Here is a 22473-nt window from a genome sequence, read left to right on the forward strand (position 1 = left end):
GACACGTACATCACGATCATAAAATAAAAAATAAATTAAAATAAAAATGAAATAAAATAAAAAATAAAATAAAAATAAATATAATAAATAAATAAATAAATAAATACATAAATAAATAAAATAAAACACTCTCAAATGGCGCTCTCTCACCCTTTCTCTGAAACTGCAGTGAGGACGCACAGAGAAGAATTTTCTATTGGCAGACATTTCGCTGTATGCTCTTTGTGGTTAAGGCTGCCTGCACGATACCCATTACCTTAAATGAATGTGACATTTTTTAGTTTCATTCCACTCAAGAGCAGTTAATGAGCACTTGCAAACCCACCTCATCTGAAGTATCCACCGATGGGGAGAGCCGACCAGAGGAAGCATTTGCCTGTGCTTGACCTACTTAGGAGCCCAGCTCCAGTCTGGCTCTGCCCTTTGTTTGGTCGGCCACTTCTAGCCTCCGTTCCCCACCTGTAAAACAGGGCTACAAAGAACACCCTCTTCATACAGATGTCGCAATGAGTCCATAAAAATAATGCCTATCAAGTACATAGCTGGCTCTTGGCTACAGGTGACATGGCTGTGGCTTTTGTGGTTCTGCCCTTTCTGGGTCCATGAAGGATTAGCCTTTGCCTGCCCCACTTCAAGTGAGGTGCGGCCAGGTGATTTACTTCGGCCAATGAAGTGAGTAGAAGTGACACATGTCACTTCCAGAAGAAAACACGAGGAGCCACGTCATTTCCTGCCTCCGCCATCAGACAGGCAGGTGTGGAACAGAGCTATGGCGGCCTGGGTGCTTGGGAGGACTACGCCCAGTGCCTACCAGCCACCGAGACTTGGAGGGCCTCTGTCACAGCAGCATAACCTAGAACACTCTAAGTCATATGGTAACTATAAGTCCTGATGGTTTTACATGAATGAGGCCATGAGTATTACTGGTGTTTCAAGATCATTTCACCTGTGTGACTAAACAGAAAAACTGGGTTTGATTTGGGACCGTAAGACAAATGGTTATGAAGTTCAGGCTGTAATTTTCAGGCACTCAGGCCTATAAATCAGATCAAAACAAGGGCCTCCCATCAAAAAGACTTGCAGCACAGCAAGGGTTAGTGGTAATACCCACAAGTTACTGAGCGCTTTTTATTCCTCAGGGGTTATGCTAAGGGTATTATATTTGTTATCTTATTTAACCCTGGCAACAATCCCATAAAGTCGGTGACATTCCAGTGTGGCAAGATGAGAGGGAATTTCCGTTCTCCTCATTAATCTTTTCCCCATTGTAGGAAGGACTTAAAAAATACACACACACACACACACACACACACACACACACTCTCTCTCTCTCTCTCACACACACACACACACACACACACACACACACACACACATACACACACAAAACAAATCTTGGCATGAGAAATAGTAAGGGAAACATCATTACTGGGCATCAGTAAGGGAAAACTTTGTTACCCTAAAGATGCCCCCCTCTGATGGATCTGTTTCCTATAAAGGACTCTGACAATCTACAGCCACCCCCTCATGGTGGAGAGAAAGAATGACCTTCTCATGGGGGCACAATTGTGGAGGGGGGCAGGGCAGGCAGAGGGGACCGTGTGGAGCAGGGGAACACGCAGGGCTTCAAAGATGGGCAGTGGGAGAGAAGAGAGATTATACTTCTGGTTATGCAGCAGCGGTAGACGTCCCATCTCCTGTCATACCCCCGGGGGGACTTTGTGACCAGCTCTGCCCAATGAAATATGAGCATAGGTGCCATTTGTAAATGCCAGGCCCAGGCATTTCAGAGCAAGGATGGCATTTCTGCGCTCTCTCTTCACCTTCAGCAGTGACTGAAAGCCACATGTTGAGATGAAGGAGGCAGGGTAGCGGGGGAGGGGGGTTGGGGGAAGGGGGAAGGAATCAGACCGCATCCCTGAATCACACATGATGGAAAGCTGTCCTTGGAAGTCCCCAGACCCCCTTCACGTTTCACGTGAGCTTAAAATAACCTTTGGCTATATTTAGCCACTGAGGTGCCAGAAGTCACATGTGACCATAGCAGAGCCTGACCTACTGGAATACAACACGGAGAACTAGAGACTAGTCAAAGAACACAATCAGCCCAAGGAAATCAAGAAGGAAAAAAATACTTAAAAAAGCAAAATTTATTACAAGCAGAAAAAAGAAAACGCCAATCAAGAGCTAAAGAGAAAGACATTTTTTTATTTAAAAAAATTTTTTTTTAATTTTTTAATGTTTTTATTTTTGAGACAGAGAGAGACAGAGCATGAGCAGGAGAGGGGCAGAGAGAGAGGGAGGCACAGAATCCGAAGCAGGCTCCAAGGCCCGAGCTGTCAGCACAGAGCCTGACGTGGGGCTCGAACTCACGGACGGTGAGATCGTGACCTGAGCCGAGGTCAGACGCTTAAGCGACTGAGCCACCCAGGCACCCCCAAAAACACTTTTTGGTACATTTATTTATTTTTGAGAGACAGAGAGAGACAAAGCACAAGTGGGGCAGGGGCAGAGAGAGAGGAGACACAGAATCCAAAGCAGGCTCCAGGCTCTGAGCTGTCAGCACAGAGCCCGACACAGGGCTTGAACTCACAAACCGTGAGATCAGGACATGAGCCTAGGTTGGACACTTAACCGACTGAGCCACCCAGGCGCCCCGAGAAAGAAATTTTTTTAAGAAAAGAATAGATTAAACCTAAGAGGTGATTCTACAGGATGTGGAGGAAAGCAAACCCTCTGGCAAAGCTAGTTAGGTGAAAAAAAAAGAAACAAATGCAAATTAGGATGATAAAGGAGATACAATTCTATACTCAGAAAAGATCCTATTAAATTTTAAAATCACAATGAAATGAATGCCTTCCTATAAACTATGTTACTAAAAATGACCCAGGAAAAGACAGAAAACATCAATAGTCCAACGAAGAAATTGGGAAAACTGTCAAAGAACTATCTCCAAAAAATGTCCTAGAAAAGTTGTTTCCAACCTTCAAAGAACATGTAATTCCTTAACCTCACCACTGCACGGAAAAAAATGCAGTGGGCAATTTCATTGTACAATGTTATCAAAATTTGGCAGGGTTAGCCAAAGAAAAAAACTCAATGCTCTCATTTATGAATCGTGAATGCCAAAATCCTAAAACAACAAATTAAATAAATTAAATCCTCCAGTAAATTAAATGTAGTATTTGTAAAAACTAACAAATTAAAGTCAAATAAGAGTGACTGCAGGAAGGCACAGAAAGGTCAATATTAGAAAACAGTAGGGGGTCAAATTCAGAAAACACAAGGTCCTCACGGGTAGGTACCCTGTCACTGGTGTATTCCCAGTGAAAAGAATGAAAACAATGTCTGGGACATAGTAAGTGCTCAATAAATATTTATTGCATAAATTATCAAGTGAATACATTAGTTAAAAGGGAAAAGATATGATGATCTTTAAAGACCCTGAGAATATAGTTAATCAAATTTAACTTTGGCACCAAAGAAAAACCCAAAGTAACATCATAAAATCATGTAATAGGTAATGTGATTGAAAAACAAGATCTCTTGAACCAGCTGTCATACATTTCCAAGGAAGACAGTAAGGAGATGTGGAAGCCCACTTACTGCTCCAGTATTTTAACACTGTTCTAGAAGTCCTAGACAATGCAGTTACACAAAATAATAAAATAAGTATGAATACTGGAGAAGAAGAGGCAAAATTATTATTTGCAGAAAATATGCATGTCTACCTAGAAAGTTCAATAGCCTCAATTTTTGTAAAAAGTGTTTAAAAGCGGGGTGCCTGGGGGCGCCTGGGTGGCTCAGTCGGTTAAGTGTCTGACTTGGGCTCAGGTCATGATCTCACGGCATGTGGGTTTAAGCCCCATGTCAGGCTCTGTGCTGAGAAATCGGAGGCTGGAGCCTGCTTGGATTCTGTGTCTCCCTCTCTCTCTGACCCTCCCCCCCCACCACCACTTAAAACTAAACATTAAAAAAAAATTGGGGCACACGTGTGTGTGTGTGTGTGTGTGTGTGTGTGCACTCTCTCTCTTAAAAGTAAATAAACATTAAATAAATAAATAAAATTTAAAAAGTGGGGCACCTGGGTGGCTCAGTTGGTTAAGCATCTGACTCTTGATTTGGGCTCATGTCATGATCTCATGGTTCGTGAGACCAAGCCCCACATCGAGCTCCGTGCTGTCAGCTCCCTCGCTCGCTCGCTCGCTCTCTCTCTCCCTCCCCCACCACTTGCTCACACCTTCTCTCAAGATACATAAATAAACTTAAAAGTATTTAAAAATAATGAGATATGTTTACGACAGTGGTGGTTACGATAATTACAAAAAAAAAATCAGTAACTTTTTTAACACTCCACCAAAAAAGAGGAAAAAAATAGACCTTAACAAAAGATTCCCAGCATTGAGTCAAGAGTAATGACAATGACAAATTACCTAAAAACAAAAGCAAAATTCTGCAGGACTTAAACGGACAAAACTATTTCATAGGATCATAAAGAGACTTGAACAGGCGTATCCTTTTGCCAGATAGGAAGAATTCTCATCATACTCACTGGTGTAAAACTGTCAGTCTCCCCCATCTTAATAAAAAACGCTGAGAAAAAAAAATAAACAGACAAGCGAAGTCAGGGAAATATAAGCAATTCTATTTTATTTTATTTTTTAATTTTTTTTAACGTTTATTTATTTTTGGGACAGAGAGAGACAGAGCATGAACGGGGGAGGGGCAGAGAGAGAGGGAGACACAGAATCGGAAGCAGGCTCCAGGCTCCGAGCCATCAGCCCAGAGCCCGACGCGGGGCTCGAACTCACGGACCGCGAGATCGTGACCCGAGCTGAAGTCGGATGCTTCACCGACTGAGCCACCCAGGTGCCCCAAGCAATTCTATTTTATAAGGGAGTAATTGGTAGATTAGCTGAGGTGAAGGCACCACAAGACAGGCAAGGCTGTTGAGGTGTTTTTCTTTTTTTTTTAATGTTTATATATTTTTGAGAGACAGAGACAGCATAAGCGGGGGAGGGGCAGAGAGAGAGGGAGACACGAATCTGAAGCCGGCTCCAGGCTCCGAGCTGTCAGCACAGACCTGACACGGGGCTTGAACTCACGGAACCATGGGATCGTGACCTGACCAAAGTCGGATGCTTAAGCGACTGAGCCACCCAGGTGCCCCAGAGCTGTTGATTTCTAAATGCCAAGCCAAGGAGTTGCCCTGGATGAAGCTGAGATTTGGGAACCAGACCAACTCCATAGCTCCTCCCACCTGAAGCATGGGACAGCAACCCACAGCTGCTCCCCTGGGCAGGTGAGCCTATCTTTCATTCCTGCCAACTGACAGGTAAAGAGAACAAATTAGAAAGCCTAGAAATAGATCCAAGTAGATGAAATTTTTTAGTACATGATGGCATTTCAATACAGTGGGATTGAATTACATTATTCATTTTGATAGTAGGGTAACTACTTACTTAAAAAAAAAAAAAAACTAAATGTGACACCTAAGTCATGTCATGCACTAAAATTAATGACTGATGAATTTAAAATCTGATGGTAGGGGCCCCTGGGTGACTCAGTAGGTTAAGCGTCGGACTTCGGCTCAGGTCATGATCTTGCAGTCTGTGAGTTCAAGCCCTGCGTCAGGCTCTGTGCTGACAGCTCAGAGCCCGGAGACTGCTTCAGATTCGGTGTCTCCCTCTTTCTCTGCCCCTCCCCTGCTTGCACTCTGTCTCTCTCTCAAAAATAAATAAACATTGAAAAAAAATTTTTAAATAATAAAATCTGATGGTAAAATTAAATTATGTAAATGGTAATGAAAATGTAGAAATATGTGTCATCTCAGGCTGGGAAAAACATCCCTAAGCATAATATTTAAGCACAAACCATAAATTGATAGACTTAAGATCACAAAATACTACAAAAGACATCAAACAAAATACAAAAGGCCAAAAAAACTATAGGGTATACGTGTGGCATATGACAAAGCACATACATGCTTAATATGTTAAAAATTACCTAAAAAATTTAAAAAAAAACCAGTTATGATGTGACCTAAGAAAAATGGGGCAAAGACCTATGCAGGCAATTCGGAAAAGGTAAGAAATATCGAGTCAACTTAAACAGATGTTCTATCTCACTTAAGTTAAAAGAGAAGCAAAGAGAGGTTTTTCACTCACACATCAACAAAGTTGTGATATTACTTGCTGATAGGGCTAGGGAGAAGAAATTGGCAATTCTACCGAGAATGTATATATAATACGCGTGTATGTTTTTATATACAAAATATATACTCATGTGGTCTTTAAAACTCACACACTCTTTCACCCAGAAATTTCCCTTCTAAGACTTCATCCTAGGAAAGTGAACCAGTGAAAAGTATTTGCTATGTGATGAGCAAAAGGAAATTGGTTGACCATAGTGGAATATTGCATACCCTTGAAAAATTATACTGTAGTTTGTCGACACGAGATGATATTCAAGATGTAATACACGGGGGGCGGGGAGAAGCAGGTTGCAAAACAGTATACACCATATGATCTCTCTCTCTTTTTTAAGAACATATATTTGCCTGTTAAGAAAATTATACCGAAAATATTAAATGTAGTCCCCAGGTAGTGAGATTACTGACCACTGTTTTTGTTTTACGTTTTGCCCGTCTATAAGTTTATAACTTTCCTACCATAAACAAATAGCATTTATATAACCAAAAAGAAAGTTAAAAAAAGTAAATTGAATTCTGTGGGAAAATAAACATTTACTCTAAAAATAAACTCTAAAGTTGGAAACCGAAAGCAAAAACATCTGCTTCCCGGACAGAAAGGATAGTTTTAAATTGCTAGATGGCCACACGCTTCCCAGAGCCAGTGGGGTTCCGGGTACCAGCTTACTCCGACGCCCAGCGCCCCACAGGAGAGCCCCTTTCTCTCCTGCCTACACCTGACACTGAGCGCAAGCACGATTTCATTACTGGCTGTCGTTATCAATACAGCCTTTGAAATGAACTGTTCTGGGTTATCAATGAGAGGGATTGCCTACTAATCCCCTCCAAAAAGAACAACCATAAATTACTGCTTTATTCACAGGGCTACTGACCCACTTTTTCTAGAGGGGAAAAAAAAAGTGGTCCCTATCACCCATCATGAAAACCACTAATGAGTATTGATATATTTCTTCGGCGGAGGTAAAGCGGGAAGGAAAGTCATTAATTGCCGGTGAACAGTCCCTCACAATGACTTGCAGGTCTGGGATAACAGCATCCTCCAGGAAACCCAGGCAGCCTCACACAGACTGCCGAGAACAGCCCGGCAGAAGGCTGAGAGGCAGCAGATCTGCACAGTAAGGAGCTCAGAAGACACGGGCAGAGAATATTCCTTCCAGATTTGCCAGCGTGCTCTGCACGTGGGGAGTACGTTCTGTTATCTCGCGTATGCACACCGGAGCAGGTGGCAAGGCATGGGCCTCCACGGAACTCCGACGGACAACTTCGCCCTGAGACCGAATAAATGCGCACGGTGCTCCTTGCGCGGACAGGTTTGGGTCTGGCCGACCCTGCTGGGTTAGCAGGAAGACGCGGCAGGGCCTGCGTCCATCTACCGGGTCCGACTCACAGGAAATCATAGGTGGGGAATGGAGCGGTCTCATGACTAATTTAGAATGGCTTCTGACTTTCTCCCTGATGTCCTATTGATTGGGTCACGGCTCTCAGGAGGCCTGCTGATGGGCAAGGCCGTGTCTCAGAGAGAAACCTTCAAGGAAAAGATCCTCACTGGCTTGGCTGTTTTTGACCTAGAGGCTCTCTCTGCATCCTCAGCATCTATCTGGGTACCAGTGGCTGCTGCAGTCATATTCTGAGAGCTGCACAGCGGCAAAGGGACTCAGCCAAGCCGTGCACCAGAAACCAAGTCCACTCGGGGCTGCGTGCCGAGCAGTCTAGAAACGGAAAAGTGGGGCTCTGTAGACAAAGCTCTGTCTTCCCCTCCCAGCTCATAGCCTCCCAAACCGAATAATCCAACCCGACAGCCCTGAACTTCCAAGCCTCCCTCCCAACACTTCATAGCCCCTCGCCTACTCCCAGTCACCGCGAACGTCACCCGTCAACGCACCACGCACAGGAGCACGGCTCCTGTCCATTCGTTGCCACCACTGGACAATGGCTGTCAAAATCTAAGAAGCCCTTCATGCTTCTCAGGACAATGAACCTCATCAACCATTTGCTCAGCGCTGGATGTGAGCCAGCCTCCCTTCGCCCTTCTCACAGTTCTGAGCTGGGCGCCACTGGGACCCTCACGGTGCAGACCGGAGGCGGAAGAGGTGGGGGGAAATTTCCTCCTCCCCAGAACAAGGTGCCGGTTTTACTCCCATCGTCTCTCGCTGCGGGTGCGTCTCTAAATTCCCGCTCACGGCTTTGTTCCTCCTGACACAAACCAGCACCACTTCCAAGAAAAACGCTCGATGCCGTTCAGGGTGCCTCTCACCCCAGCAGCCAACAGATGCTCTCGAAGGTACAAACTGGCGTATAAATCAGGCAAGAACGAATTCCCCCCTTAAACCTCGTTCTGTCTTTCCAAAGCCCAGCAGCGATGCTGTACCCAGTCTTCAAGGCACCCACTCCATCACAACATGAAAGAGGCACTGTGTCAGGAGTCACTCGGGCCTTGGAACCACTTTGCGTGACTTCCCCAGCCACGGCACCTGGACCTTTTGCTCGCTTATTGATCCGGTTCTCAAAGAATTTTGGAGAACCTACTACCTGCTAGGCATTAGGGTCCCTGCCCACAACGAACTTGAAGTCTAGAGGGAAAAATAAACGAGCAAAGATAAAAACTGCGATACGATGTCACCACAGCATGCCTTTAGAATACAGATTCCAAGGGGCGCCTGGGTGGCTCAGTCGGTTAAGTGACCGACTTGGGCTCAGCTCGTGATCTGACAGTTCTTGAGTTTGAGCCCCGCGTTGGGCTCTGTGCTGACGGCTCGGAGACTGGAGCCTGCTTCCGATTCTCTCTCTCTGCCCCTCCCTGCTTGTGCGCTCTCTCTCTCTCTCTCTCTCTCTCTCTCTCGAAAATAAACATTTTTAAAAAAATACAGATTCCAAGAGGACAGAGATTTTGTTTACTCCACACTCTAAGGTTTCCTGAACCACAGCAGGGCCCGGCACTTAGCAGACACTCAATACATATTTACGGAGGGAAGAAAGAAATGAGAGAATGTAGGAGCGCGTGCCGTAGTGCAGGTAACCCAGTAATGGCCGCAGCATCTGCCCAAAGATGCTTGGAGTTACACTTCACTTGGCATGTCCTAGTGCTGAGCGCAGTGTCAGGCACACGGGGGTCCAGGCTTGCGGGGCCAGGGAAGGCTTCCCAAAGGACGGAGGAGGGAAAGGAAGGCACTGAAAGGAGAAAATTCAAAGCAGAAAGAACCCATGCAGAAACAAAACAAGCAGCTGCGGGAAGAGACGACTCTCTTCCCGGTTAAATGCAATTGGTGGATTTTATAAATTCTTCACAGTTGCTGATGCCCTCTGCACTCAGGCGCGAGCACTTCGAGAGAAAACACTAGTAACTCCACAGAGGACGTTTAAGTACGGCGACTCCTAAGTCGCGAAGGAGACTCATCCAGTCCCTAACTCTTCTGTGTTCAGAAGATCTCCAGAACCCGTAATTTTACGGAAGGCGAGGGGGTAAAGAGCTGGGAGGAGGAATAACCCTCAAACTTGTTGCTGGTCTTCCCTCAAACACAGGAAAGCCTTGTCTTCCCAGACACGCAAGGATGAGAAGCCAGCGTCTCACCAGAGCACCTGCGTAAATTGATCCACCAATTCCAAACGTTCAATCCTGTGGCTTCTACAGACTCCAGAAATTGAGCGGTGTTAGGATCCCGCACCTCACTGCTTTCTCAATAAGACAAAGTAAATGCTGCCTCTTTATCGGGGTGGACCCTACGGTACACGGTTTTCATCTTGTCAATACAGTGAACGAAGATCGGGTTCAACAGAACAAGCATGGGAAGACAGAGAGGAATCAAGTCGGTAAGGGCCGATAGGCCCCTGGAAAGATCTGCGATGCTAATGCAATGAGATGCCACCGGAAACTCTTAAACAGTCAAGCGTCACGAACTGACTCTGGCTTTAAAAAGTTCACTCTAAATGTCACCAAAAGGGGGGTGCCTGGGTGGCTCAGTCGGTTAAGCATCCCACTCTTGAGCTCCGCTCAGGTCATGATCTCAACATCCGAGGGAGAGCCTTTCGGCGCAGAGCCCGCCTGGTATTCTCTCTCCCCCTCTCCCACTCCTCCTTCCTCACTCTGCTCGCTCTCTCAAAATGAACTTAAAAATAAATAAAAATGAATGTCACCAAAAGGGATACCTATCGGTGAGACACAGTGGTGGACCGGCCTTCACTTTCCCTGGTGCGTAACATAGCGGGTGCCATCTGACAGACAGACAGCATTCATTCACACGCTGGGACCCACCCAAGTCCCAACAGACGGGTGGAAAGTACCTCTTGGTGACCAGCTGCTTGGACTTCCGAGAATGCGCTTTGTTAAATAAGTAAGATCACTCACCGGTTCTGAAACCCAACTCCCCGTGTTCCTTTGTCATTCCCTCTGTGGATGAGGGAAAAAAAAAAAAAAAAAAAAAAAAAAAAGGTTTTATGCCTAAGGTTCACAAATCTTACCACTCTGAGACAAGTCCTGCAAAGAGGCAGAGGAGATGGTTGGTTTCCAGGGCGCCAGGGAGGAAGCTTAAACACCTTGCTTACATTCCCATTCGAGCCCTGAGCTGAAACCCCAACACCACGCGAGTCGAGCCATCCAAGTCTGCGGCCAGGAGCCTCCTGATCGCTTAGGTGGTCTGTCGGGATGCCTGATGCCAGCCCTCAGAGGGAGGCAGAAATCAAGATATCAAAGACAGGTCAGCTGGACTACCATTTGCGCAACGACCTATACGGGAAAACACGGTCTCGGTGTCCAACACATCAAAAGGCAGCCCACGTGAGGCTATATCTGGGGCGATACCATGCCAGAAATCTGGGCTAATCTGACTCTGCTATTCATAAATTCCCCCTCATGTTAAAGCACATGTGTTTGGGAAAGGGAAATGAATCCAAGGCAATTTTAGACATTGTTACTTGGAAACCATCTGGAGTCCCTGAAAGCATAAGGAGCCACCGCATCCCCTGCCCTCAGATGCCCACCGTAATTGGGGCAGTATGCTCACCTGGGAGTTTAGGGTCCCCTCTTGCCCAGGGATACCCCCACGCCCACCCTACCAGATGCCAGTTCAGGCTCCACTTCCCACCCAAGAAAGGTATTTGGTTTCCCGGTAAACCTGGTGGAGAGCCCTCGATGTGTCTGCACTTGAACTGCACCCAAGGCTGGGTTCTCTGCTTTCCACTTGGCTTTACGGCTGCACACCTGAATTCCTGTGCCACTGCGGGCCAGGACGAGGTCCACGAAAGCCCCCCTCAGCCTCACAACCCCCTGTTCACAGCACGTCTAGCTTTGGAAGAGACCCACCAGAATCCTTATGTAACGGTTAATAGATGTTGGCACCCTGCAGAGCGGCTCCTGGAGACACTAGCCCAGATGCAGCCCATTTCACCGCGATGACAGCAGGCTGGGTCCTGCAGCTTTCTCCGGCCTGGCTCTCCCCGACCGTAGGGCCTCTCGGTTCCCCTCCCCTACCTGGCTGTGATCCTCTGCTTATCTCATCTTCCAGAGGAGTTGGACCTCCCTTTCTGCAGCCTCCCTCCCTCCACTGAAATCGGTCTTAGGACCCAGCCCACAGCAGCGCCATTCCAGCAGCACCTTCCCTGCCCCCCTCTCCCCTCACCCCTCCGGAGCCCCCGTCTCCAACACCTATCGCCTTAAGAAACCCGGCCGATAAAGAGATCCAGAATCTCGTACAGTCATAGTCCCAGAAAACGAACGCGGCAGGAGGGGCGGGCTCAAGCTCTGCCAAGCCGAAGACCAGGCCCCACACTTGCCCTGGACCCCCGAGAAGCCTGAACTCGGCGCAGGGGAGGGAATCTTCGGAGAAGCCACTGCGGGTCGGCTGCCTCCAGCACAATCAGAGCAAACACCTGTTTCCAGGAAGCCAGGCGGCCAGGGGCGAAGGAGGGAGTCCCGGGGAAAGGCAGGGAGGACGGGGTGAAGGGGCAGCTGGGGACGCAGGTAAAGGATGCGTCACACCTCGCGCTTGGCAACCGGAGCTGGGGCGCAGCGGGCAGAGCCCCCGAAGGGCTCCGGGGGCGGGGAAGTTCCGAGAGGAGGGGTCGCGCCCGCGTGCGGTCCCGCAGGGGCCGGAGCAGGGGGAAGGCGCGGCGGGGAGCGGAGGGAGCGAGGTCGCGAGGCCGGGCGGGCTCCATCACCTGCGCGCCCCGGCGGCTGCAGCCTCGCGGGCGCGCACCGGGGGAACCTACCTGCCCACCGTCTGGTTGGCCAGCTGGCGCATGCGATTGAACTGCTTCTTCATCGTGGCCCCGCTGCCTCGCTGGCCGGGGAGCTGGGGCGAGGACGGAGCAGCCCGGAGCCCGCCGCAGGTTACATGGCTCCCGCGCGGAGCCTCCCGGGCGACGGCGGCGGCACTGCGGAGCCTCCGGGAGCCGTCTGGCCCGCGCGCGGCTGCCTCCCCAGGGCACCGCCGCCTACTCCTCCGCCCGCCGCGGCGCCCGCTGCCGCATCCTCCTCACGCGCGCCGCCGCGCCTGCATGCTGACGCCCGCGGCCGCCCTCGGCGCCCGCCAGGTCCGCCCGGCCGCCTGCCACCCAGCCCCTCTCCGGCGCGGGGACCCGGGAGGCTCCGCAGGCTCCTGGCCGGCTGGCCGGGTGGTCCCCGCTGCGCCTGTGCGGCGGGCGCCGTGCATTCTGGGACTTGTAGTCCTGCCCCCGCTGCCCACCTTGCCGCGTGCAAAGTTTTGCAAGGACGGAGGCGCGCGGAGGTGGAGGCCGGTCACGTCGCCGGGCGGGGTCCGGGAGAGGGGGGCGGGGGGGATGGGGTTGCGCGGTGGCACTCCAGGAAGGGAAAGGTTTCGCGGCTTTAAAAATAGCAAAAGTGGAACCAGGACTCCAACGGCAGATAAGGAAAGCGAGCATCTGCCTTTCATTGTATTCTAAGTGAATGTGAGGCTTTGCTGTTTTGAATTCACGGGAAGAAGATTTAGGCCGGCGGGTACGTGGCTCATAATATTGCGTCAGGCCACCTGGTAGTTGTTGAGGTGCACAATTAAGCTTGGGGTCCGGGGCTTGGCCCTGCAGGGCAGGCGTCACAGAAGTTTCATCCTTGATTTTCACCATAGCCAGTAAGTAACCAGAAGCCCAGATAGAGGAAGGGTAGGATCATCGTAGCATCGTGTCTACGCAAGCGGCTTGACTGGGACGGCTTCCTTGCGTGGCTTACATCCCAGTCTCATAGCTGTTCCCATTTCCCTTCCACCTCCAGGGGACCAAGGGGCAACAGCTGTGGCAGGCCCGGAGGGTGCTCCACAACAGCTCTCCATTAGGATCAGTTGACTCTTTGAAAAGGGATTGTGACTTTCTGCAGGCTCCGTGCTTCAGAACAGATAGGTGATTCCAAATAGGTTTTTCTCATCACCTGTCAAGTAAGAATAGTATTGTTGGCTGGTAGGGGCTTTGGATCAGACACGAGTTCGTATGTTAGAATTCCAAAACCCAATTATATAACCTTTGGAAAAAATTACATAACCTCTCTAAGCCGCCGTGTTCTCCTCTCTAATAGACCTTTAATATTGCCCAGCAGATAAGCAAAGACAACTATCTGCTAAATTACCAATAATTAAATAACATATAAATTTCTATGTCATACATTCGTTGCCTACAACTATGATTATACTTTGCACAATGGAGCAGAATGTTCTTCCGAAATAGAATGACGAATCTGATCAATGAGAGAACTTCTTTGAGATGGTATATTTTGCATATGTTGATTATAGACGCAAGATGGCCTAAATATGGTTCTAAGTGTCTTGCTGGGCAGCTGAACAAGAGATGGTTTGAGGCAAGTCTTGGCTGAATGAACATGAAATCTTTAATTAATTGTGAATTTAGCCTCCGCTTATTAGGTCAGGCAACTCCAGCCAATTAATAAGGGAAGGCATGATTTGCTCTTAACCAACTGTGCTCTGCTTATAAAGTCAATATAGTTTTTATAGAAACTGCAATTATTTCCACTTTGTGATATTTTTAAAAGCCAGGGGGGTAGCCTGGTTTTTATATGTATACATAACAGAGAGGCATTAAGGTCACTGTATGACTTTTTTTTTTTAAAGTGTTTTATTTTGTTTTGAGAGAGACAGAGACAGTGCACGTGGGGGAGGGGCAGAGAGAATCCCAAGCAGCCTCCACACTGCCATCCCAGAGCCCGCTGCGGGGCTCGAACCCATGAAGATGTGAGATCGTGACCTGAGCCCAAACCAAGTGTCCAGTGCTTAGCCGACTGAGCCACCCAGGTGCCCCCACTGTATGACTTTTAGCAACGCTGTCTCTGCTACCATCTAGAACTGCAATGTCCGATAAATGCAGTCGCCATCAACTGCATTTGGGTATTGAAATTTAAGTTAATTAAAATTAAATGAAATTAAAAATTTAGCTCCTCAGGGGCACCTGGGTGGCTCAGTCGGTTAAGCGTCTGACTTAGGCCCAGGTCATGATCTCGCGGTTCGCGAGTTCCAGCCCCGCGTGGGGCTCTGTGCTATCAGCACGGAGCCTACTTGGGATCCTCTGTCCTCCCCCTTTCTCTGGCCCTCCCCCACTTGCTCTCTCTGTCTCTCTCTGTCTCTCTCTCAAAACTAAATAAACATTAAAAATTGAGCTCCTCAGAGGCGCCTGGGTGGCTCAGCCGGCTAAGTGTCCGACTTCGGCTCAGGTCATGATCTCGCAGTCTGTGGGTTCGAGCCCCGCGTCGGGCTCTGTGCTGATGGCTCAGAGCCTGGAGCCTGTTTCAGATTCTGTGTCTCCCTCTCTCTCTGACCCTCCCCTGTTCATGCTCTGTCTCTCTCTGTCTCAAAAATAAATAAACGTTAAAAAAAAAAATTGAGCTCCTCAGTCCTCCTAGCCACATTGTGAGTGCCTAATAACCACATGGGCTATACTGGACAGTGCAGATATAGAACATTCCTATCATCTCAGAAAGTTCTATTGGACATCCCTAGTATCAGGGAACTCCGGTAGACAATTCCAATATCACGCCAGTCTCGGTCTTCAATCTGGAGATACTTCCATTCGAAAAGGGAACTTTCTACTTCTCCACAGACACAGCCTACCCTGCTACTGTGCATTTTATTAACTGATGGCTTCTTCACATATTTCCTGTTCTCCCATGTGGTTTTCCTCCATTTGGGAAGCAGCTCGTGTTTTTCTGTTTCCTACCCAGGGAAGGGACGGCAGTGCGGAATAAAAAAGAGAAAGGGGGGTATCAGGTCTCCTCATCTGATCTTTCAAAGCACGCTTCAGAAACACACGTGAGAATAGACTTTCTAAAGAAAAGCGTTTTGAGTTTGAAGAATACAGGCGTTGGAACTTTAGTGGTCTGTACCAAATATGGTAAAGTTTGAAGAACACACTATCCTGCTTCTAGATAAAGTACGCACTGGCTCTGAGGTGTTGAAGATGACAATAAGGCTGTAGAAGGGGACAGAGGGAGAGGAAAAGTAGATGATGCTCGGACAAATTTGATTGTTGTTCAAATTTTCATTGCCTGTACCTATGAAGGGGGATTATATTTGACCTTCCCAGTGAGGTCAAGATTGAAAGTAAATAAACATTTTTTTAAAGGCGGGGGGCACCTGAGTGGCTCAGTCAGTTAAGTGTCGGACTTCAGCTCAGGTCATGATCTCATGGTTCATGAGTTCGAGCCCTGTGTCGGGCTCTGTGCTGACAGCTTGGAGCCTGGAGCCTGCTTGGGATTCTGTGTCTCCCTCTCTCTCTGCCCCACCCCCGCTTGCACACTCTCTCTCTCCCTCTCTCAAAAATAAATAAACATTAAAAAAATATCGATCATGAAATTCTCTTTGGACATAAAATATGCATGGAGTGATTTACGCCACTTCTGAGCAGATTTGTAAGAGTCATTTTGTAATCCCCGCCTCCTCCTTTTTTCACTCTGCTGGAAGACCAGCTATGACCCAGTTAAGGGCTGCTGTGGATCAGAGTCCTAGCCAGCTGGCTGGAGTGAAAAATAATACCTGTTTTGTAAGTTACAGGGTCTGGGGATCATTTGTTACTGCAGCACAATCAAGCCTAAGCTGACTGCTACACATGGTGTCTCTAAGGAAGATTACTTGCTCCTGGCTCCTTCCTGTGGTCACAAAAAACTTCAGATGGGTGCTGGCAGGTTGGAGGCAGCTATACCACAGAGGGGGAGTGCACCTTCTATGCACCACTTCTTAGGTGATGGCTAGCAGTGGCTAAGTTCACGGAGACCCTGTGCCTTTTAAGGCACAGGAGCAGTAAAGATGTCTACATAGAGTGCCTGGGTACCCAAACCACAGTCCTGTGGTGGCAGCAGAGTTCTCTGCACCAAGCCACGTGCAACGATTTGTTGAATGTGTGCTGCGAGGGTATACAAAAGTACCCGAAGGTGCTGGGTGTTTCTGCCGTTGGGATCGAAGATGACAAGAAGGCTGCGATGGCCAAGATGTGAAGGACAGACGCCCTGAATGATCTGACATTAAATTCAAAAACTAGACTAAAAAATCTAAACTAAGAATAGACTTAAAATTAAGTTCATTTGCAGGAGGAGGGGGGAAGGGGGGGAGGAAGAAGAAAAGTAGAGGAGGAGGAGGAGAAAGAAGAAATGAGATTCTGTTACTTCTTTGCTCAACTTTGGTCTATGGAAGGATTCCACTTCCTGCTGCATATTGACTTTAAGTTCGGTCACATGACTTGCTTTGCCCAACCACATACGGGCTTCTCACTTGCTTCAACAATGTTGTAGTACTATTTAACTGAGATACGTTTTCTTTGAAATCTGACATGCCACTTAGGAGGCTCTGAATTAGAGGGGTTTTAGCATCTACAATCTGAATCCAAACATTTGCTGGAGTCTGCCCTGCCCAACATGGGCATCAGCAGAGATACAGGGTTATTTAAACATAATTTAATTTTTTTCAACATTTATTTATTTTTGAGAGAGAGATACAGAGCATGAGCGGGGGAGGGGCAGAGAGAGAGGGAGACACAGAATCCAAAGCAGACTCCAGGCTCGGAGCTGTCAGCACAGAGCCCGATGTGGGGCTTGAACCCACGAACCGTGAGACCATGACCTGAGCCGAAGTCAGACACTTAACCAACTGAGCCACCCAGGCGCCCCTAAACATAATTTTAAATAAAGTTAAATAAAATTAGAAATTCAGTTCCTCAATTACACTAGTCACATTTTTTTTAAGTTTATTTATTTATTTTGAGAGAGACAGAGAGAAAGAGAAAGAGCACAAGTTGGGGAGGGGCAGAGAGAGAGAGAGAGAGAATCCCAAGCAGGCTCCACATTGTCAGCACAGAGCCCAATGCAGGGCTCGAACTCACGAACTGTGAGAGCATGACCTGAGCCAAAGTCTGATGCTCAATGGACTGAACCACCCAGGTGCCCCAGGCCATATTTCTAATAACCAAAGACCCCAAGCGTCTAGTGGCTACCGTATTCGTGTAAAATAGAACATCTCCATCGCCACAATAAATCTTTTGGAGAGCGCTAATCTGTAGAATGGAATTCAAAATACAGAATCCAGCAGAACAGAGAAAACTGAGCAAGATGTGACATGCTCAGCATAAGTATGGCCAGTCATTTTACTTGGTCTCTCCAAGCCACTCTCATCACCTACTATATGGCGGGGGGGGGGGGGTTATAGAATAGAATCTCTGAGCCATAAATTTGGGGAGCCAGTGAACTGACCGAACTATTTGCTCAATGCATTGCTTTTGACCTGGGTGTACCTAATATTCAAAATAACATTCAGTGCTACACTATAAATGAAAGATATTGTTTATCCTTTTCAGATTCGGATCACCTTTCTCTCTGCAGGTATAAAATTTACACCACTGAAACATACCTAGTCTAAAGACTCTTTTAAACAAGGTGATAGATATTCCTATCTTTGTGCAGGAACCACATCCAATTTTTCAGCTCCCCTTGGATCTATACCTTTGCCAAAGCCTAATGACGGGCGGGGTGTATGTCTCTACCTAGTAACTTTGGACTTGACAGTGTGACCGCTTTGGCCAATGGCATGTGGGTTAAAGGGACATGCACCATACCGCCAGCCTTTGCATTGAGGAGCTTTATACATTTCCCTCTCGTCCTCTTCACCTCTTCCGCCTAAGAAGAATTTCACCCAGGTGCCCATTGTCCCTCTCACCTTGGGCTCTACAACAAACAGGTGTGGAGCAAGCTTGATGCAGACCACAGCTGAAATTAAAGACGTAATTGATGAATCCACTTTAGGGCAGGTTATTTTAAAAGATGGGTGAAGTGAATAGATCTAAAGAAAGGGGAAAAGAAGAAAAACAGATGGCCTTGAGAGTGAGAAAAAGGATTTAATCACACGTGCAAAACTAAATACATAAAAATTAGGGGAGACTACCTCTGAAATTTTATGTTTACTTATTTTAAAATATGCTCTGTTTTCACTAGGGAAACATAACTTGCTTGAGATGGTTCAAAAGTGGGTGGCAAGAATGAAGGTCGCCTGGGTGGCTCAGCCTGTTAAGCCTCCAACTCTTGATTTCAGCTCTTGTCATGATCTCAAGGTTTGTGAGTTCAAATTCATAGTGTCAGACTCTGTGCTGATAGTGTGGAACCTACTTGGGATTTTGTCTCCCTCTCTCTCTTCCTGTCCCCTCCCCCACTTGCTCTCTCTCTCTTTCAAAATAAATAAAAATAAACTTAAAAAGGGGGGGGGAGGGTTGGCAAGAATGAGTAGACCAAGAACCCTGAAAAAATTGGAAACATTGTCACAGAGAAACACTCCCCAAAGTAATCAGGTCCAGATAGCTTTATGGGGAGCTCTTTAAAAGATTCGAGGAACAGATTAATTCCTCTGCTATTTAAAGTGTTCCAGAACACAGAAATAGAATGAAGGCAACCCAATTCATTTTATGAAATTGGCTTAACCCTGTTACCAAACCTGATGAAGATAGCACAAACACAAAAACAACACATCAATTTCACTTATAAAAATGGATATAAAAATTATGAATAAAATTAATGCACTAATAAAATGTTAATGAACAAGATCTAACAGTATATGTGTGTATGTATAAAGGCACATACATTTTAATGGTATTTGTGGAAGAATAAATAATTCAGATAAATTAAAAAGTGAACACCATGCATATTCTTGCCAACCAAGATAACATTATAAATTTATAGATATATTTCAAAAATGGAATCACGCTTGTTAGGACATATGTCCTGTCCTCTCTTCTGTTATTCTAAATAGCTCTGCAATTAACACATTCGTGCCTAAAACTATACACATACCTATTTCTTTAAGATCAAAATGAAAGAATTTCTGCACTATGTCTTTAAGCTTCTTATTGTATTGCCAAATTATTCCTCTAGATAAAAAAATGAAAACATTTTGCAGACCCACCTCTTGTGCATAAATTTTCCATTTTCCCCACACCCTGACCTACACTATTACCATTTTTAATAATCTTGCCAGATGAGTAGATGAGAAATAGCATTCTAGTTCCGTTTTGATTTGCATGTTTAAAAATCACATTGAAACAGTTTGCCCGCATGTTTCTTGGCTGTTTCGTTTTTCTTCTTCAGTTGGCTGCTGACCTCTTCATGTCCCCAGCCCATTTTTCTGCAATGGGGTTCCATATTTTCTTACTGATTTTAAAAAGCTTGTCAGTTATATTAATTATATTAATACTGCTGTGTCTATGGCAAAGGTTTTCTCCAGTTTGGCCTTTCCCTCCTAAGATCTCTAATGCTGACTTTTATCTTCCAGGAATTTTATATTTTTAATGTGGTCAAATCCATCAATCTCTTCCTTTATGTTTTATGCCTTTGATTTAATGCTTAGGAAATCTCCCCTAGCCCCAAACAATAGAAATACTCAACTGTATTTTCACCAAAAACTTTCACGTGTTAATTCCCTTTATTTATACTAAATTTTGAATTCAACATTCGGGACCACAATGTTGCCTAAAGCCAGGAGATTTCGACTGATTTCTTTGTCCAGTGTCATTTTGAAATAACTCATCAAAGGTAATGGAGAAATTCTATGTTACTCATGGAAATAGAGAAAGTTTCCACGGACAGTTTTGGCAGAGAACAGCATGGGTGATTTTTGAGTGAGGGGAGCACTGGCCAGGCAGAATTTACTATTCTTTGGGGGCGGGGGTGGAAATAAATGAAGATCCACACCATCTCTTCTGGACCACCTCCCCCACCATCTCAGCCACCAAATCTGGACTAACCAGACCTCTCTACCTCAAGTTCCACATATGCGTGAAAACATACAATATCTGTCCTTCTCTGACTGATTTCACTCAGCATAACACCTTCCAGTTCCATCCATGTTGCTGCAAATGGCATGATTTCATTCATTCTCATTGCCATGTAGTATTCCATTGTGTATATAAACCACAATTTCTTTATCCATGCATCAGTTGATGGACATTTAGGCTCTTTCCATAATTCGGCTATTGTTGAGAGTGCTGCTATAAACATTGGGGTACAAGTGCCCCTATGCATCAGCACTCCTGTATCCCTTGGATAAATTCCTACCAGTGCTATTGCTGGATCATAGGGTAGATCTATTTTTAACTTTTTGAGGGACCTCCACCCTGTTTTCCAGAGCAGCTATACCAGTTTGCATTCCCACCAACAGGATCAGCAGACATTTTGTATGTGATATGTATTATATACCATATTCTCACAATAATACCTTTTTCTTTTCCTCTTGGTATTTCTAGGCTATACTGTTGGCAAGGTTTTTTTTCAGCCTGTTGTAAATCTCCAAAATACATTTCCAATATATTTCCTGAAAAATATTCACGTATAAGTGGATCTGCACAGTTCAAACCCACGGTGTTCAAGGGTCAACTGTCACTCAGCATATATTATCTTATTTAATCCTTAAAGGAACTCTGGGATGAGGGTTTATTTGTTCGTTTTCCCAAGTAGGCTCTACCACCGATATGGAGCTCGAACTCACAACCCTGAGATGAAGAGTAGCAGACCCTGCCAGCCAGGCACCCCTGAGATGAGGGTTTTAGGATGTCCATCAAGTAAGTCCAAGCTCAGAGGGTTTAGGCGAATAGCCGTTAAGTGTCACAATTGGGATTCAAACCCAGGTTTGTCTAGTTCAAACACCTGTGCTCTAATTGCAGGCTATTTAACCTCTATGAAACAGGGAAGCTAATCTGAGAATTCCGAGAAATGCCCCCCATCGAGTAAGTAGGAAGTAAGGCAATATAGGATTTTGGGGGTTGTTTTGTTTGTTTGTTTGTTTGTTGTTTCTGGGTTTTTTTGGGGGGGGGTTGGGGTTTTGTTTTCGTTTTTGTTTTGGAGAGTGAGCAAGGAAAGGGCAGAGAGAGGGAGAGACAGGATCTCAAGCATGGTCCTCACTGTCAGCACAGAGCCCAATGGAGGGCTCGAACCCACAAACCGTGAGATCATGACCTAAGCCTATATCAAGAGTCAGACACAGGGGCGCCTGGGTGGCTCAGTCGGTTAAGCGGCCGACTTCGGCTCAGGTCATGATCTCGCGGTCCGTGAGTTCGAGCCCCGCATCGGGCTCTGTGCTGACAGCTCAGAGCCTGGAGCCTGTTTCAGATTCTGTGTCTCCCTCTCTCTGACCCTCCCCCGTTCATGCTCTGTCTCTCTCTGTCTCAAAAATAAATAAACGTTAAAAAAAATTAAAAAAAAAAAAAAGAGTCGGACACTTAACTGACTGAGCCACCCAGGCGCCCCAAGGGCAATATAGTTTTAAAGTCCAATTTGTATGCCTGGTAAGAACTGAGAGAACATCGCTTTGATATGACAGGAGTGGGTTGCCATGAAAAAGAGCCTCATTAAACAAGAAAGAGTTCTTGGATAAAGAAATCCATGACTCTCAAGTTAATTAACTGCAACAGAGGCAGGAAATAGCAGACTGGATACTGCCCCCAAATTGAATGGGTGCATTAAAAGACAGACTAGAAGCAGGCTCTCAAAATTCCGAGGAAAAAGTAGGTAACTCAACGAAATGAAGGGAAAAAGGAAAAAAAAAACACAAAAACATGGAATCTTTTTTCAGGACATTCAAAAAATATGTCATAGAATTTCCACAGCAGATGATGAAGAAATAACCTTAAAAATGCTAGAAAAACATTTTGCAGGGCTGAAGGAAGGCTCTGGTCAAAATTAAAATAATTCACTAAGTGCCAGAAAATATTACTGTTGGGGAGTGGGTGTGTGTGGGTGAACCCTACACATATCCTGGTAAAAACTTCTGAATTTCAAAATTAAGTAC

The 22473-nt window shown here is 46.2% G+C and overlaps 1 protein-coding gene across 1 annotated transcript in view; it reads right to left on the minus strand.

The window, feature by feature from the left end:
- Positions 1 to 12848, minus strand: part of ARHGAP44 (Rho GTPase activating protein 44) — a 177204-nt gene extending 164356 nt beyond the window's left edge. Inside the window, exon 1 of the mRNA XM_049635352.1 lies at positions 12413 to 12848. Coding sequence (XP_049491309.1) covers positions 12413 to 12465 — 53 coding nt within the window. The 5' untranslated portion in view covers positions 12466 to 12848. The remainder of the gene's footprint in view (positions 1 to 12412) is intronic.
- Between the last annotated feature and the right edge of the window lie 9625 nt (positions 12849 to 22473).

This window comes from Panthera uncia, chromosome E1, assembly GCF_023721935.1.
Source record: "Panthera uncia isolate 11264 chromosome E1, Puncia_PCG_1.0, whole genome shotgun sequence".
NCBI classification, from domain to species: domain Eukaryota; kingdom Metazoa; phylum Chordata; class Mammalia; order Carnivora; family Felidae; genus Panthera; species Panthera uncia.